We start from the raw sequence: 19228 nt of genomic DNA on the forward strand, positions 1-19228 counted from the left end.
TCCAACACTCCTGTATTTGATGTTTATTTTACCAACATATCTTTTGTGGGGAGTTGGAGGGGGTCTATTACATGTATCTCTAGTACATATATCTCTACTATCTCTGCATTTTTAAAGTTTGATGTAATATTTCATTTATCCATTCTCTTGTTGATGTACCTTTAAGCGCTTTTCAGTTTTGTTACTGTTATTAAAAATAATGCTGCCACAGATATTTTTATACTCTTGCTGTGCATGTTTGAGAGTTTACTCTTAAGTATGCGCCTAGGACTTAATTGCTAAGCAATAGGGCATGTCATCTTTAACTATACTGTAGAACTGACTCAATGTAATTATTTACAATGATTCAGTTCCTTTGGAGGCTAAAAGTAGCTCCCGTCTTTGGAGTAATAGAGGTTCCAGTAGCCTCCTCCCTGACAACTTTGCTATGAAAGCAAATCTCATAAATTTTATTTAGCAATCAGGTCCTGAAATGGTCACATTACCTATATTTTTAGCCCAGTCCAGTTCCAGCGTTCTTCTTTTGTCATAAAGCTCATCGCATAAAAGGGTCACTCAGGGAAGATGTGACAATATGCTAGAGGTTGGATTCAACTGACCTTTCGAAAGTCTAGAGTGGCAGAATCCTCTCAGGAGTCTGGATACAAGATCAGATGATGTCCTAGGACCAGGCACCACTCAGATTCAGAGCTGCTGAAGTCACTGAGCAGATTCTTTTACTGCACTCATGATGGCAGGTGCCTGTTCACTTTAGCCAATGCATTCATAATATGTGAGAAAATTACTATCATAAATAGAAAAAATTATTAGAATGGGTATTTCCTGGTTTCACCCATAAATCTCTCTACCCACCTAAATCTGTGGCTCTAATTAAGGGCTCTCTCCCATTCTAACATTTACTCCCATTTCTTACTGTCAATGTGTGTCCAAATATTGGAACAAAGCTGGTTTCAAAGTAGCAATTTAAAAAATCTAAACAGAATGTTTGAATTTGCAAAAACACTCTCAATAAACAGAGGCAAGTCAAGATGAGTCTTACTATGGTCATAATAAAATTTATTATATGTTTGAACATAATTGTAAATAAAGCACAACAAATAATTGTAACATATTCTGATTTTTGGACGGAAAAAGTTATTTAACTATATACTGATAACATCCCTAAATGTTACTCAAACTTTAAGATCATTTGTTCCTATTTTAAGGTAAAAGTAAACAGAATTAGAAGCATGAGAATTTTTAAACTGTAGAATCACGTGGGAAGGACCCTAAATGTTCACTGCCTCAAACCCCCAGCAGGAGCAGGGATTTCCCCAGCAGTAATCCTGCAAACCCAAGCATGTTTCCTTCCCACGCCAGGGCTCATCGTCTGAGTCAGCTCATGCCATCTTTGGTTTTCACCATTTAAAAATTTTTCTTTACATGTGCAAACCTGTTTTCTTAAAACTTCTGTCCAGACACATAAGAATATATAAATGCATGAAGTAGTCATCTGACAATACCAACTTTAAATATAATTGCAGGCAGGATGATTTCTAAAGGATGTGATTATTTTTTATAAGAATAGATTTTTGCTTGGTTTTAGCAAAGTCTCACTTCTAAAACACAACTAATTTATTTTTTAACCTGAATATTTTTTTGAAAAACATTTACCCCATGAACATTTTCAGTTTTTTTAATAATATTTTTTATTTTATAATGTTCACATTCTCTGCCATCTAGAAATCCGTATTCTTTGGTTTCATTAGATGAGATCTTACATCTACAACTCATTTTTTTCACATGAATAAGGAGTCAGTCTCTTCTTTGACTGACCTCAGTCAAGCCGCTGATTGTCTGTCTTCCCTAGCAAGCCCAAGTATTGGGATGTACAATCTTCTCTGCCCCTAGATCTCTCAACCTCCTCTTCTCTTTCTTCCTTTAATTCTGCCACTTAGGCTAGGAGCAAACAACAGCTTGAGAGAAGCTGTTGAGAAGTAAGCAGCCATGGGAGAACCCTGAGAAGAAATCCATGAAAGGAATGCTTGTTTTCCTTACAATAAGTACAACTCGTGACATTCTCTTCCTTAAAACTCAGCAACACGGAAGAACACTTCCCTTCACTCACAGTGAGTATATGGCCCGTGATGTCTCCTAGTCTCAGAGACGGCCCTCATGTGACCTTGGTGTTTTCCCAAGAGTACAGATAGTGCACAGACAGTGTCAACTTCATGGTACTTAAACTGTTTGAACCTCAGTTTACACACAAAGTTTCCACAAGAGTGAATTAAAAGGCTGAAAATTAACATATCAAAAATAATTCATTATACTTAGGGAAAAGTAATTTGCTTTATTGTATAAATGACAATTGCAACAAGGGTATAAATTAGATATAATTATATAAACTGGAAGATAAGATATTTACATCCAAACATCATTCTAGTAAGGGGCAGTTTAAATATATTCGATATGATAGAAAAGTAGAATGTTAAAAATATCTACATTTGGATATCGTAAAAAGGCAAAGACAGGAATTCTGCCTGCCTACTCAGTAACTCACAAAAATTTGCATAACAATTTCCACCAACTGATCTCAGAAACAGAGCAATATTATAATTTCGATGAGTACAGACTATGAAATACTACAGACTGTGCTTTCTATAGTATTGTTTGAGGCAATCTGTGTAGGAAATATAATCAAGATTCATAATTGCACAAATCTGAAGGGCCTTACATCTCCCAACACAAAGCACACTGCTGTCATAACTCACAAAGAAGTAGTTGTAGTATTTCATAAACTGCTTACTGTCTATGACTGTAAATTGTTTAGCTAATCCATACAAACTTTTTGGCTGCAAATCTTCAACGTTGTAGATCTGGGTCAGCTTATACTCCAGCTTCCAGTTGGATTCTCCCCTTCGATTAGCATCTGTCAGGTTCAAGAAGTACTGCAGCATGTCCTACAGTTAAACAGGGTAACAAAGCCGGGGTCATTGTTTGGCAGGTAAAGTAGAGCAGAGCAAGGAGAGTCCTTATTGGGATTTATCTGACATTCTTCATTTAAAGTGCAGTCATTTTAAAAAGTGAGAATTGCTTTTAAAGAAAGAGAGTCCAATAGAAAATATATTTTTTTTCATTTAAAAGAAAATAAAAGAACATAATAGGGAATAATCCAAACTATACAGAGAGATGTACAAAATAAAAAGCCTTCAACTCACACACCTCAGAAGTAACCACTGCTAACAGCTGTGTATGAATCAGTGGCATGCTGAAGGTGGCTTGTAGCAGCCCGCAAAAACTGATTGTCAAATTTTCAGGAATCTTGGGACTTAGTTGGTACCAGTTTGGCAGCTTGAAATTGGCCATGATGGGAGCATTTATATCATGGAAATTGGCAAACACTACAAATCAAAGTATCTTTTCCCTCTGGTGAACCAATTATTAAACATTTACCAGCACATACCTATTTACTATATTTTTCACTTTTCCAAAAAAGGATATCATATCATACAAACTGTTTCGCACTTTTAAAAATTAGATAGTACTATATCAGGGACTCCTTTCCATGTCAGTGCATATATGCATATGGGTGCGTAAACCTGAGTGAGATTCAGATACAAAAACAGGCAAATAATAGTCAGAAAAGAATTCCTTTGGACTATTTTATCAGTCAATTGTTTTATTTCTTCATTTATTCTAATGTTTATGGATAAACCAGATTTCTCCTGCCTTATCTTTTTTGTAAAAACATGCTTTAGGGAATAACAGAGCTACTTCTTACTAAATCTTTTTAGGAAAAAAGTGCAGTGACATCAATAGACTTTAACTGAGAAATTCTTTTAAAATTATACTTGTTGAAAGGGGCCATACGCAAGCTAAAATGCCTGGCCTTTTGATGCTAAATTGATGTAAAGCATAGAGTCATGTATCAGCTCCAGAGAACTCTTGTCTCAAAGGTCCAACTCAATTTATTTTCTTTGCAAAAAATTTATTTGCCAACATTTATTGAATGCTAACTATGAGCCAAGCATTTAGCCAAGCATTTTGACAAGCACTTGACAAATATTTGTTCATGCATCTTCACAGCAACTCAGTGAACTCAGTAATATTTTAATCCTCGTTTTACAGAGGAATAGACTGGGACACAGGTAAGATCACTCATGAGAGAGACTACATTCTTCATAGCATGTTCTGGAGAAGAGTAATTAATCACAAATAAGGCTTAGTGAAAAGTTTCATATGTATACAAGTCCATAAATAAGGCACTAGCCAATGAAACCCTTAGCTAAATAACTGTGAAGTCCTTAGAAGAACAGAAACAGCTCCCCAAGGGCTAACCTCATAAACCCACACTTAGAAAGGGCTGACATTCCAAATACAAAAAAGAAGAGAGACATTCTGAGATTTCAACACTAAATACAACTCACAGTAGCAGCTCTGAAAAACCTTCAACTCAACAAATGAAAACCAGAAAGATATGCATAAAGATGGAGTTGATTCTAAAACTGTGCCAGCTTACCAATAATTTATAGTCACGAGGCTCATACTGAAATAGTCTGACACCAGGATTGTTGGTCAGCTTTTCTAAAACATTCCTCCCTGGGGTAACAGCAGGAGCCACAAACAAGGAACTTACTGGACTTCCTGGACAAAACATACATACATAAGCATGTATCTTTTAATAATTAGATTTAACTGTATTACAAATACACAAGTTCTAGACTAACAGATGTAACAGCCAAATGATGTGCGATCCTTGATGGATCCTGATTTGAAACAACAGTAAAGAGAGACTTTTGAGGAGATAGGGACAGTTTTATTATGGAGAGACTGAAAGAATTATTGTTGCTTTTGTTAATGGTATTATGACTATTATCCATATATTTTAGCAATGAATACAGAACACGTAGGGCTGAAATACATTTGGTGTTTGAGATTTACCTTCAAGTACTTTAGAAAAAAAGAATAAAAAATGGATAGATAAAATAAATGTGGCAAAATCTTGAGAGATGTTGTATATAAGTGGTAGTACATGGGGGCTTGCTTCAATATTCTCTCTGCCTTTATACATATTTGAAGTTTTTCGTAATAAAAATATCCAACTGATTACAAGTACACATATATAAAATATGCAAAGCTAGTTGTTCGGTACTCTATCTATAACAATATTCCAATAATTACAAAACAAGAATCAGATGAAAGTGTCACCATGTTTTATACATATCTATTATATAACTAAATTTCTTTGTGAGTGAAAAGGCTGCCAAATGCTGGGAAATAGTCATTTTTACCAAGTTTACTTATTCTAGATGAAAAAGGCAAAGCATTTCAAAAATGTTCCCCAGTTACTGAGAGAAAAAAAAAAAAAAAACATTGATTTTCCTCCTGGCTGACTACTAAAACTTCAGAACTCTTTTTTGTTAACTCTCGGTTTTCTGCCCTTATGCAGACATGATCTTTAAAAATAGATAAGCATCGTCATATTTAATGCTAGAGCTTCTTCTATTTTTTTTTAATGCTGAGTAGATGACAATGTCGATAAGCACGTAAAAGTAAAAGCTTCATATGCTTTCTTTTAGACCAACAGTAAATTGTGCTTTGCTCTTTAAATTCTGAGAGGTAAAACCTGTCATATCAAAAGAAACTTGAGCCTAGCAAGTAAATAAGAAACAGTGATTTTCTAAACCTGAGAATCTAAAAAGAACGTTTGAGCTAAGGGTTTCAGAGGCTTTTGTGTTGATGATGATGACTGAATTTGAAGAGACCAAACTCAGTTGCCGGACTGAGAGGAAGAAACTCAGTTGCAGGACTTTGGACAGTTGCCACTCAACCAGCCAAAGTAACTGAGAAAAAGCTGGTGCTGGCAGGTAGAGTCAATAAAACTTTCAATTTACTGGATCAGTAAAAATTAATGGATATTCACTATTTTGCTCTAGAGTCGTGGATTGGAGAGAGGAAAATAGAACGTATATTACCTTTCTTATCCAAAAGAACCATAATGCTATCTCTGTGAGTGTGTCCATAGAATTGCCCTGCAATGATGTTGCTGTATTTCCTAAAAATCTCTATCAATTTCTCATTATAGTATTCTCTCATTGCCGTGATGCTCCTTGAAAAAGGCAGGTACCCCACTGGAACATGAGCTATGATGTACACCTGTAGAGACACAGGGAGGACTGATGAGAATCTTTTTACACATTTATCATAACGAAATGTCATTTAGATACCCAAGACTGAAAGCATGTTAATTAAATTTCAGAAAGTAAATATACCATCTCTCCTATTTATTACCAAAAAAAGATGAAACTATGAAACTATTAATGTCACTACATTTGCTCTTGTCTCATTTAAACTACATGGTTGATGATATCAGATAACTGTGACCTTGCTCACAGCTTTTTTTTTTTAATATCGACAGACACCCATCAATCCTCAAAGCATTAAAAGCAAAACAAATCAAACAAGTAACAACACGAGAGGCAAATCCTAACATGTTTCATGTAAGAACATCTTTACATTTTAATACTTTTATTAATACCTGATCCCCTTTCTCAAGTTTCACAAATACACATGTTTAACCCTCTGTTTATCCCCTGATGATGTTGGTTCATGGCATCTACCTTCTCCTTATTTTGCTGAGAGATGTTCAGGGTATTTTCTAGCCATTTGAGCTGATTTGCTGGGTCAGTCATATTGAGGGTCACAAGATCTGGGCCGTAGTATAAGTTTGTATTGAGACTGATGATCCTAAGGTTCAGATTAGTTGAAACTTTCTGTGAATAAAAGCCACCTATAAAAACAAATTTAAAACACATTCTAGAAAAATACATACATAGGTAAACAGACATTGAAAAGCAAAATCTTAATTAAGGTTTACAAGCCATTCAGGAAGGTTATACTGATTTCTCATCATTTAGTTTGCACATGCATAGGCTGTCACTGGATAAGATTTAACAAACACTTATTGAAAATCTACTATATGCCAGCTCTACATATCGAGGTAACAACAGTTGTACGCAACAGTCACGTGAAAAGATAACTAAATATTTTGGCCCCAGGCAATAAGGTACTGAATTTCATGAAAGAAAGACATCAACTCCTAGGTTATATGTTTGGGGAGTTAAGATGAAAGATATTGTGAAATATGAAATCCAAGAATGGGAACACACAGGGGTCTTGGCAGAGAATACTGAGGAAGACATGGCAGATAAACCAGAGCTGCTACGATCTCAGGTGAGACGAGCCTTGAAGGCGTAACTCCACTCACACTGTGAACCAGTGGCAACAGGTCACCCTGCTGCAGTGGCACTTCCAGAGCTGGCCACCGGGATCTTGGGCCCACTTTCTTTGGCCCGGGACCACTCACCATCCATGCCGGTCCTCGGTTTTCACGATAGAATCACCAGAAAAACTGGGCAGAGACTCTTCCGAACTGGTACACCCAAACAAACAGTAAAGATCGAAGTCTAAACAACACGAACTGAATAAAAATAGAGACAAAGCAGGGATGAGGCCATCTTTCACTCACCTTCCCTTAGGGTACAAACAGCTTCTTCATCTAGCCATGGCTTCCAGAGGTTTGCTACCGCATTGTACACCTTGCTGGTGACTACAGGTAGTTGATCCTGGCCACAAACAATACAATCCACCATTGAAACTCTGAGGATATATGGATTAATTAATTTAAACATTACTTGAGTGATTACTGCTATGTTAGGCATCTGGAGATGCAGGAATACTAGATAATTTTCAAGGAATGCATAACTTAGGTGGGGAGATGGGGGACAAAATGTAACCAGTCATCTGTAAGACAGTGTGTGAGGTACAACCACAAGGATTCTGGGAGTGTAGAAGCAAGAGCAAGCCAGTCTGGCCCGCAGACTCTGAGAGGCAGAATGAAAAGAGCATTTGAACCAGAATTTGAATAATTATTTTGTCAAGTTGACAAGACAGAGAACCAAAGCAAAAGCATCATCATCATTATCACTGTCATTATCAAAAACCTACAGTTTTAGCCATTTGTTTACTTTTGGATGGATGCCAAGATAGTGGTACAGTCATAAGGAGTCTTAAAATTATATAAACATTACTCTAGACTTTTCTCTCTATTTTAAATATGAAAAACATGAGCACCAGAGAAGTTAGGTTATTTATCTAGGGAGAGCTGGTCAGTCCCAAAGCTGGGTCTAATCCCAGGTCTTTCTACCCTCACTTATACCTCCAGTTATTTATTGCACCATGCTGTCATCCTAATCCTTCTTGTCTGTGACGTGACCACTGCTAAGTAATGGGGTATAATGGGAAGCGATCCATCTATCAGTTCGGTGGCAGCCGTCTTGCCAGGATAGGAGGACATGAGGACCCTGGCCCAGACTGCTTCCTTGAGTGGCACTGGGAAGAAATCCCTGGGCTGTCCACACAAATATCTTCTTCTGATGTGATGGGTGGGGACTTGTGTCTGTATTTACATTTGTATGTGTATAAATATAGTGTGTAACTACGTTTATATACATGCTTATGGGGTCTCAATGGAGAAATAGCACACCCAATTTGTTACATGCACCAGAATCCAATCTCAGCTGTATAAGTCTCTAGAATTTGTTGTAGGGCTTTCAAGTTACATTTGACATTCCTGAAACTGCGGTGGAAGGAGGCAGAGATAAAAGTAAAATGAAACAAGTCCTCAGAGGAGTTAGGACACATGGGTCCCATGTCACTGTTTAACGTTACAATAACCGCCCTTCCATGCAGTGAGAGCTGATTATGTGCCAGCTAGGAAACTATGCCCTTCCCGTATAGTATCACTAATTCTCCCCCAAACTTCGCAAGGTAGGGATTATTGCTCTTGTTTACTAATGATCAAGGATCAGTATGTGAATTATTATCCAAGCTGCTCAAGCTATTAGCACAAGCAGGGCAGGACAAGTTTTTTAAAATTCTAATGAATGTGACCCTAAACCCCACATGTTTTCCATTACACCAGCCTGCCTGTCACCTAAAGCATATAAAGACAATGTGAGTAACCTCCGACTCCTGGAGACTGTCCATCCCCAAGCCTCTGCCCTGTGTGGTCTAACATCACAGAAGTAACAAAAGCTGACCACCAGTTGAGAGGCCAACCCACAAAGACTCACAGTTTGTTCATCTCAGGATGGGATGCCGAGGCCAAGAAGCCTCTTGAAATTTAAGCTCATCCTAGAGTGCAACTTTTCAAAGCCACCGCATTCGGGTTAGATTAACTGATATAATCAAAACCCTCATTAAGCATCCTTTTGACTTAATATGGAAAAGATATTCTAACACAACAACAACAAAAAAGTAGGCAAAGAAAGGCATAAAAGTAAATACCATGTTCAGGAAATACCGCTATGTTAGTCTGGTAAGAGCAAAGGATGTGTGACAGGATGTTTGTTTAACTGAGCACAAAAGATCCAGGATGTGGGCTCTGTCACTGAGCGACTGTGAGCATTTGAACAAGCAGCTTAACATTTCGGGGTCTCAGTTTTCTCATCTATAAAACGCAGGCCTCTTCTAGGCGAGGGGTCGGCAAACTTTTTCTCTGAAAGGTCCAGTGATAAATACTTTAGGCTTATGAGCCACACAGCCGCTAGGAGGACACGCGGACCCTGGCCCAGACTGCTGCCTTGAGTGGCACAGGGAAGAAACCCCTGGGCTCTCCACACGAGTATCTTCTCCTGATGTGATGGATGGGGGCTCGAGTTTGTATTTATGTGTGTGCGTGTGCGTGTGCGTGTGCGTGTGTGCGTGTGTGTGTGTGTGTTTGTGTGTGATAACTTTCCTACTCCACCGTTACAGTGCACGTGCAGCCACAGCAAAACCAAAAGAACAGCCTTGGCTCTGTTCCAGTAAAACTATTTACAAAACAAGTGTCAGGCCAAACCGATTCTACACTACTATAGCAGGTCCTTGTAACCAGAGCTGGTAACCAATGTGATGCACAGGCTGCTGAATAAACAGCCGCTCTGACAGGTTGAGGCCTGGGCTGTATCAGGCATTAAATATGCTGAACACAGTCCCTGCCTTGAATCACCTCTTGAACATGGGCCTCCCTTTTTGGTTCTTATGATAATTTACTATGTTTTTGTTTTTAATTACAATCTAGCTTAGACCAGAGTATAGGTAGCTTAGTATGTCTAAGAGAAATTCTGAAAAACATAAACATTAGTGTACATTAACCTTTTTTGCTAATCTGAACATGGAAAATGGAAATAAAGTTATTCGAAAGAAAGAAGAAATTGAAGAATACAAAGAATACAAAGGAAAATAAGAATTAACAACCCACCAACTAGGTAATTGGCTTCCGAGAACTCACTATGGACATAACACTTTATCAACTATTAAGTCACCTTCAGGTGGGTGGAGGGTATAAGTCAGTGGTAGAGTGTGTGCTTGGCATGCACAGGGTCTTGGGTTCAATTCCCAGTGCCTCTTCTTAACAGGAAAAACAATTAAATAAAAAATTAAAAAAAAAATTTTTTTTAAAGAGTTACTTTCAAGTCCCCAGAGCACATGTCTTGCCTTCCTTGGTGGTTTAGCATTACGAGCATGCTCTACCTCTATGAGCCACACTCCCACACCCTATCATCAGCTAGTTATCAGCATAATTTTGACACTATTAATGGGGAAAAGCCATTAAGCATTTCTGGAAGTTGGGGTCAAATTTACCTGTGGCCAATAGTCATGATTTCCCAGGGCGGGGAAAACCTGGAGGTTTGGAAAGAGACTCTGGATAGTGGCTGTCATATTAGCAATCACATCTATGACTGTGTCTGTTGAGAGTTCATGCACTGGAACGTGAGGTGGGCTATCCCTGAAAAGCAGAAAGAATCACAGAGAAGAAAATCAGTTTCTAGAAAAAGTCACTAGACTCATGTGTTATACTATCACTGCAGAATTCCACCATAAATCAACAGATGATAGTTAAAGGGGCTGGTAAACTAATCTTCATTGACCTTTGTCCCAAAGAGAGCCCTATTAAAAAAAAAATCTGTGTATTACGAAAGATAAACTGGAAATATCAGCCTATTTCACTGCCTGACTAAAGACTTATAAGAGGCAAAAATGTTTAGTAATTAAAAGCACAAATTCCAGAGCCAAAATGCCTCAAATTCCAGCTTTGCCACTTACTAGCTGCATGCACTTGGGAAAGTTACTTAGATTCTCAGAGTCTTCATTTTGTAATCTTTAAAATGGGAATAATAATAACAATAGTATCTATTGTAAGTTGCAATGCATAAATTAATTTAAATAGTGCCATGGTCAATATTGCAGGTGCAAGAAATATAGACCTCTTTCTTCCCTCTATCATGATGAGTGGAATTAATTATACAACAAGGAGATGATCTTTACAAAACTGCTATCACAAGTTAACTCCCATTGCTGCCTTTTGTTTTCTGGTTATTTAATAAGATCTATTATCTTATTAACAAACGCCTCAAGACACTGACACAAATACGCTGTTTTTGGATTCGTCTCCTAATTAACAGGGTCATATTTCTGGAGCCTGTATTCTAAAAAACAAAACAAAACCAAAAAAATGGGACTCAAAGTTTTTCTTATCTCTAATAATGTTGATTAATTTGACCTAATATTTTTATATCCAAATAATTCTTAACACATAATTAATGTTCTTATGAAATTCAGCATTCTAATGAAGCTTAGGACACTATAAATACATATTGAGTAAATAAATAATGGTGTTTATATAACCACTTACCCTGTCCAGATCATGAAAGATGCTTCTTGTCCTGAATTTTTAATAAAATCAAATGCTGACAAAATAAGGTGATAAGGAGAATCACACAGAACATCTCCAAAAGGGCCCGGATTGGAGGCGTTTGCACCTTTGGATGAAGCGCACACTTTTGTGTGGTCCTCTGTGATGTGGTAAGTAGGGTCTAGGTGTAAGTCAGTCACGTGCCAAAACTGTCCTGTTGATGAGAAACAGAATGGTGTTACATCTACTTCTATTTTGGAATTCCCACATAAATACTTACCATAAGACTAGAAACAGTTGCTCTACCTTGTGACAGAAGAAAGTCTTAGTAATTTAAATGCTCATATGCTCTGAAGTTAAATACAGTCTTTCCCTGTTAGGAGTAAGGATTCCAAGGGCAGTAGGCAGACTTTGCTAGAATTTACTGCTGCCACATATCAGAACTGGTGAGTCAGTGACAGCACGACCTCAACACAGACTACGTAACAAACATAAGTTTGCATAGTGATGTATAAGGAGACATCCTTCTGGGAAGTCAATAATAATAACATATTGTATCTAAATAGCATGTCGCATTCCTTGTAGAGTGTAAGGTCTTAGAATTTATTTACATTCTTGTAGAAAAATAGACATAGAAATATGATGTGGTTTGTTAGGGTTCCACAGTGAATAATTTCCTAATTTCTTGCAAAGCCTTGCTTTTCAACATTAATGGAAAAAGAATAAAAATCCTTAACCTAGCTTTTGGCCTAAATCAGCAATTGCCAGAGGTTCTTAAAAGCTATTTAATAGAAGAACATCTTCTATCATTACACACATATAACATGTTAATAATATTAAGGGAAGCAGTTTGTTAAAGAGGATGCTTCCATTGGGTTTTCAGGGAGAAGCCGAAGACCCATTTGATAGCACCCCTGCTTGGAAATCATCTTGAGAAAAACTCTTTCATTGAAGGAGACACTAGTAGTAATAATCATAGTAGCATCTCTGTTATTTACTGTGTGCCAGCATTATGATAAGCAATTTACATATACCACGTCATTTCATTCTCTCTGAAGTAGGAACCATTGTCCTCATTTCAGAGTTGAGAAATTAATGGTGGATCAACTAGGAAATTCGCTCTAGTATATGCTGCTTAATAAATGGCAGAGTCCAAATATGAACCCTCATTTTGAAGGACCTTCCAGTTTGCTTACACTTAATATACATACAGCTTCAGTGATTTTACTGCCTTCTCATATGTAATCAATAAATCGTTTTAATATTGAGACTTTTTCACACTTTGATTTTTGAGCTCACTCTGATTATAACTAATTTACAGTCAGAGACACATTAGAACTGATAAAAAGTAGCATGCAAACTTTTACCTGTACAAATGATAAACACTAAGTATGATAAAAAAAATAAGGATGTATGTGAGCAAATACTTAAAACCCAAAGCTGGATAATAAGGTAGAAAATTGAAAGCAGTTAATTTAAGGTGGAAAAAGCATATTATATTTGGGATGTTTCTTCACAACGTTATCATTTTATAACACATTTAAGTTCACAGCTAAGAAGTGATAGACAAAAGATCCAGAACAAAGTAGACATAAAGTAGTCTATATGGTCAATTACTTGATATTCGGTCCCCATTTAAAAACCTTTGCCAAGGTTAATTTACTTTATTCCAGAATGCAGAAAATACTCCAACTTCTATTTCCAGCTTGGACATACTTTACCCAGCCCATAAAGTAGAGTTGACAAATAGCTCAGAATCATCCTGAAGGCTGCCCTTCCTTGGGGTATAAATATATAAACCATATATGAACCACACTGTTATGGTGAAGAGTAGGGGCTCCTGAGTCAGACTGCCTGATTTTGAATCCAAGCTCTGCTTCCCAGTCTAGCTGTGTGATCTTGACTTGTTTCATCTGTAAAATGGAATGATATTGCTGCTGACACCGTGAGGGCTAAGTGCCTCAGCAGAAGTAAGAGCCCAGCATCCAGTGAGCTCAATGTTAGTTAACACTGCTGTCAAGCTTGAATTTGAGATTGAATTTCCAAGTAATAGCTAAAATGTATCAAGTACTTTCTGTAAGTTTAACATGGTTTCTTGTGCTTTACATGCACTAACTTCTCATCATTTCCATTTCACAGATGAGGAACTGCAGCACAGAGATTAAGTCCAAGTCACATATGCCAGACGCAACAAAGCCAAGAGGGCGAGTCAGGAAATCTGACTCCGGAGCCTACACTGCTCTTGACCACTGTGCACACTGCCTCTCCGTGTTTGCTCACATTCAAATGTCCTTTTGGGAGGAACAAAAAACTCCTTCCGCCTCACTTGCCTCATGTAAAATAGGTTAACAACTACACCTATAGGAGATACTGTGACAAGTAAGGGGCATGAGGTTATTAATGTAATAAATTTTTGTAAACTCAAGCTGGAAACACATTAAGGACGTATTCTTCGGATATAAGCTCATACCTGGATTTACATATCACCAGTGTCTACAATACCTCAGCAGGTCCTCAGCAAACATTGTTTAATTAGGCACGGAGATTCAGGATATCCTTAAGATCACATGGTGACTCAGTAGTAAAAGCTGAACTGGAACCAGTCTCTCCAGACTTGCAGTCTAGAGCTCTTTCCACTACACTGCATTGCTAGACAGACGAGGAGTAATTATTCAGATGCACTGAAGGGTGTCTTTAAATGGAAGGCAGGAATGGAGCCTTGGCAGGATCTTAACCTGGGATTTATGAATAATGAACCTCTGGAGGCCTCACCTCCCACCTCTAATGAAATTGTACACAAAGTGGTGTGTGTGTGTGTGTGTGTGTCTCCAAGGCCATAGACCGGCCTGCGGAAGAGCCCACACTCCAATTCAGATTCTCTGGTTTTCAGTCCAAAGCTCTTTTCACTGCACAGCAATTACTTTCTTGTTCTGAAAATAATCTTTGAAAAGATTTCCAAAAATATATGTTTGCATGTGTGTGCGTGTTGTCAACATATCTCAAATAAATTTTTATAATAAATGCTCAAAAAAATTTATAATTTATGAAAGTTTTTTATTTATCCTAAAGAATCTAGTAAGTCACAATTCAGATGTTTGGACATACGGTTGTTGTTTAAAATAGGTGTTTTTGTTTATTTGTTTATAATGTCAGTTCCTACCAAATACTCCAGCAGGTCCTGATTTACCAAAACTAAAGAACTGTGGCCAAACACAGCCAGGTAAAGTGTCGCTGGGCTGTTGTCCTCTGACTACTGGGACTCGACAGAAAGCTGAGACTGGGAATTTGCACACAAACACAGATACACACATACACACACAGAGTAAGCAGAGGCTAGTCATGGTGGGTGTTGTAAAGAAGTCCAAGTATTTGGAGTGGGGCCAGGGGGTGAGAGACGGTCACATCATCAAGCAGAAAACATGGAAACTAATATATCCAGTGTGAACCTGCTAAGTGGACGCTTCAGCAGGTCTGTGAGCTGCAGTTACCCCTCTCCCTCCCACTTCCCCTGTCACTGCACTGCTTCCCCACCAAAACAGGGAGATGTGAAGCTGAGATTCACTAGACCCCCAGGAAGTTGTCCTTGAGGACTTCAGCAATTAGATCCTTAAAACCAAAACATGAATTTGTCATTGGTTAGTCTCCTGCAACTGGGACATTTTATCTCAAAATCCTGAATAGGCATGCAATTAAAGAAACTCCCCTTCAGCTTGAATGAAACCAAAAACCAGCATGCATCAGTACTGGGGTACAACTTGTTATGACTGACAGTTGGGATTTACACCTCTTGCTTTCCACTGCCTGACAGCTGAGTCATGAGGACTTGGCTCTTGGACAAAGAGGAGGCCTTTTTTTTTTTTTTCCCCCCCGGAGCATTTCCGAAGTTGTGTGAGAGAGTTAAGAGTGACAGATAAGAGAGGAGGTTTTGGCACTAAGCACCGGGCTGCTTCAGAGACAGCTGTGCCCAAACAGAACACAGCTCCACCGATCTAATCCCCTCAGATAACAGAGCAGTTATATTTAAAGAGAGTCAGGGAGGTAGGGGCACCTTGACCTTTGACACTGAAGCCTCAGACGGCATCATACAGTCTATCATCTGACGCTTATCTGTTCTGGACCAAACTCTTGCATCTATCCAGAATCACCTGGAGGATTTGTTGAACAGGTTATGGGGCCCCCAGTTCTCGGAGTTTCGTTTTGGCAGGCCTGGGGTGGGGCTGAAAACTTGCATTTTTAACACTTTTAGGTGACGCTGAAGCTCCCTGTCCAGTCCGGGCCTTGACTTTGAGAACCATTGCTGTGACAGCTGGGAATAAACAAAATCAGCCTTGCCCGCGGGGAGCTAAGGCGAAATGAAGGCCCCGCGAGTTCCAAAGCACCGAAAATGGGACCGTGCTCTCGTTGGAGGAGTCAAAGAAAAGGCCACCAAACTCGGGGAGCAGGACAGAAGATACTCTGAGTCCCACTGAAATTTACACTCCTGAGAAGCCCAAACTCGGCAGCTCCTCCGCTCTGGGCAGATTCGGAGCCTCTGAGAAGGTGAGACATTCAACCCCCAAGATTTTTTTTTTTTTTCCTTAAGACACGCCGTTTGTCCTCCCTTCCCGGGGTGCAAAACACACCCAAAGGCACAAAGTGAAAACAACTGTACGGGAGGAGGAACCGGCTGCCGCCCCCCTTGCAACGCCCCCCGCTCCCCATGGCGGGACCGTCCGCTAGCCAGCCCTGACCTCCCCGCCAGGTCGAGTTGGCGCTGTCGTCCCCCGTCGCCCTCGCCCTCCCCGCGGCCAGCAGCCAGAGTCACAGCCTCCCGCGCGCAGCCTCCCGGACGCGCCGCCGCCCCCGCGCACTGGCCCCGACTTCGCGCAGGCGCCGCAGCCGGCGCTCCCGGGCAGCTCGGGCAGGGGACGGGGGCGGACGACTCACCCACCGCCGCAGGGGGACTCCCGCGGCCAGCGGGAGCCAGTGGCAGCCCGAGACTGGGCCGGCCGTGCCAGGCGGCCAGCAGGCAGCAGAGGAGCGTGCCCAGCAGCGCCATCGCGGGCCGCGGCCGAGGGCCTGGGAGCCTCTGCTCGTCCCGCGGCTCCACACGGACGTCGGGTCCGGGGCCGGGGAGGAGGTGGAAGACCTCTTCGGGTGTAGACGCCCAGCGGTCACGTGCGAGGGCAGATTCCGCAACGAGTCGGTTCACTGGACCTTTCGCAGCTGTTTAAAGATTATCTGTATTTTAGTTTCTTAGCGTCAGTGACTGCCCTGAGGAGGAATGTGCTTGGGGCCACCTGGCACAGACCATCTTGCCTAAATGCCACCTGGCTCTAAGTGCGTGGGGCTTCTCCGCGGAAGTGATGCAGAAAACCTCGAAGTGTCTTGATCTGGGCGAGATGAGCAGAGGTTTTGGAAAGTATACTGTATCTCAGAGTGTGGTCCTCGGAACAGCATTGTCAGCACTACCCGGAAGGTCTAATTAAAAATGAACATTTCCAGGCCCACCCCAGACCTATTAAGCCACTAGCTCTATGGGTGAAGTCCAGTCCTTTGCTAAAGCTGTTAGAGCAGGCAGATAGCTAGATATGAGCTGAGAAAGGGGTACACAGACCAAATGGCACGAATTGGGCAGAAAGGAGGGGCACAAGCCAAATGCAGGAAACCACACGTCATGTAAGCAGTAGGGGTCCCTGGACAGAGAAAGAAAAGCAGGAACCTTTGGACTGACAAGGGGCTACCCACATCTTTTGGGGTGAAGAGTGGCCTGGAGACCAACAAAGAAAGGTGAGAAAAGTCAGGAATTTCCAGGGTCCGAAAGTAACCTTTTGCTTATTATGCCCTCATTTCAATAAAATTAGCCTTGCAGATCAGAAGTACCCATCATGCACCGATGCCATGACCCTTCTGATCCAGACTAAGGACTAAATTTCCCTCCTCCCTTTGGGAAGGTGGAGTTGGGATGATAATCAGGGAATGCAACCCCAAACCCTTCCCTCCCCAATGAATATTCTGCCCATTCATTTTTACACCCTATGTAACTAACTTGCCAAAGAAAACTCAGGGCAGCCACTCACCTGAACCTGCCAGCTCTCCCCTTGAGAGTGTACTGTCCGTCCGTTAATAAATTCTTACTTTACTTTTTTAACCACTGAGTCTTGTTTCTGAATTCTTTCTGGGACGGGACAAGAACTTGGAACACGGGTTCAGCTACCAGCAACAAAGCAATGGTAATGTTTGAGAACCACTCCTCAAAGACACTAGGTTTCAGTCTTTTGTTTGTTAGGGCTTTCTTTTTTGTTTGGTTTTGCAGCTGAGTTAGAACAATGTCTCAGGACCTTGTTCTGTGCATTCTAGAGGGACACTAAAATCACATATAGAACTGCTGGATTTTACTCTTCAAGGAATTCTTGAAAATACTCAGTCTGACAAAGAAACCAAGATCCTCAAGTTTTCTTGGGTTCAGTGTTCTATTATCACCATTTACGAGAACGCCAACCTCTTTAAGATACGGAAGCATGTAGTTTAAATTTATAGGTCGTGGAATTCCTTTGAAGAAGAAAAACCCCTCCAGAATTACTAACCTCGTGAAAGATGTTATAAAGTGTATTTGTTTCCCAACAGAGGAAACTTTATTTTGTATTCTGTGTAATTTAAAGTGTCTCATGAAAAGGGCTCTGAAATGGGAATCAGGGCGCCTCCATTTTCTGTTTCATGTCCTGCCAGCGCTGTTCAAGTCCTGCCTCAGCTTTAGGATGATTCAACAGCCTTTGGAGAACCAAAGTCCTTTCCAATTGTAGGAAGATATGGCCCTTGGAGTTTCTCAGTTCACAACCTCAAGAGTGTGGAGGGAAACAGGGCAGGAAAAAACATGGAAAAATGGATGTGAGAAAACAACTTTAAGAACAGCAAAATAACTTGTGTGTTTCTTGGACAAACATTTTGAAAGACAGAAAAAGGATTTTTTTTAATTGTAAAAATAGCAATTTCCACTCTTCTTCTTCCTCCAATTTCCAATACTTTTTTCTGGAAGTAAATTAGTTGTGAAATAATTTTTCAGTAAGTAAGCATAAAATGTGGCATACACATTTTGAAATCTAAGACATGCTTGCAGTTGTCAAAAGGCAATATATGAACTAATAAGTTGGAACAAAATCCTCCCTTCTACTCCCTCTACATTCTCTTGTTTCCCTTTATACCTCTCTCTAAGAAGCACAAAGCTATGGTTCCTTAACATCTCTGAGTGTACACCTCATGCCTGGGCATGTATTTGTAGGTCCCCATGTTCCCGGTGTAGGTAGAATTTGTTGTGAGGGTGTGTATCTGGGTGGGGGCAGCACCTGTGACAAGGTGGAAACTGCTTCTTACTCATTGTCAGGGGTCCATGATTGAATTTCACGTGACAGCCTTTAGCATAGATATTATCCATGAGACCTTAGAATTTCAGAGATGTCTTTCAGGGCCTGTTGGTCAAATTGCCTTTGAGCTTGATAATTTTTTCCTTTTTAACTGTGTTAGAAAACAAAAGGG

General features: G+C 40.0%; 1 protein-coding gene and 1 long non-coding RNA gene across 2 annotated transcripts; one reads left to right on the plus strand and one right to left on the minus strand.

The window, feature by feature from the left end:
• Positions 1 to 1029: 1029 nt before the first annotated feature.
• SMPDL3A (sphingomyelin phosphodiesterase acid like 3A) lies at positions 1030 to 16995 on the minus strand. Its single transcript, XM_031456242.2, has 8 exons — positions 16643 to 16995; positions 11717 to 11930; positions 10666 to 10810; positions 7508 to 7604; positions 6600 to 6769; positions 5955 to 6135; positions 4499 to 4623; positions 1030 to 2939 (listed from the first exon to the last, which is right to left on the minus strand). The coding sequence occupies exons 1-8, from the start codon at positions 16752 to 16754 to the stop codon at positions 2622 to 2624; spliced, it is 1362 nt and encodes a 453-aa protein (XP_031312102.1). The 5' UTR covers positions 16755 to 16995; the 3' UTR covers positions 1030 to 2621.
• Positions 15615 to 17853, plus strand: LOC135321481 (uncharacterized). The gene is made up of 2 exons (XR_010381245.1): positions 15615 to 15881; positions 15963 to 17853. It is a non-coding gene; the product is annotated as an uncharacterized LOC135321481 (long non-coding RNA).
• Positions 17854 to 19228: the final 1375 nt, after the last annotated feature.

Source organism: Camelus dromedarius, chromosome 6 (genome assembly GCF_036321535.1).
Source record: "Camelus dromedarius isolate mCamDro1 chromosome 6, mCamDro1.pat, whole genome shotgun sequence".
Classification (NCBI taxonomy): domain Eukaryota; kingdom Metazoa; phylum Chordata; class Mammalia; order Artiodactyla; family Camelidae; genus Camelus; species Camelus dromedarius.

Bases quoted from the DNA above. Each gene is read 5' to 3' on its own strand.
- SMPDL3A (XM_031456242.2), bottom strand. From the start codon at position 16,754: ATGGCGCTGCTGGGCACGCTCCTCTGCTGCCTGCTGGCCGCCTGGCAC. The intron at 6,770-7,507 runs GTGAGTGAAAGA...TTGTTTTTATAG, and splicing joins TGTTTGTACCCTAAGGGAAG to GTGGCTTTTATTCACAGAAA. The intron at 2,940-4,498 runs GTAAGCTGGCAC...GTTTAACTGTAG, and splicing joins CTCGTGACTATAAATTATTG to GACATGCTGCAGTACTTCTT.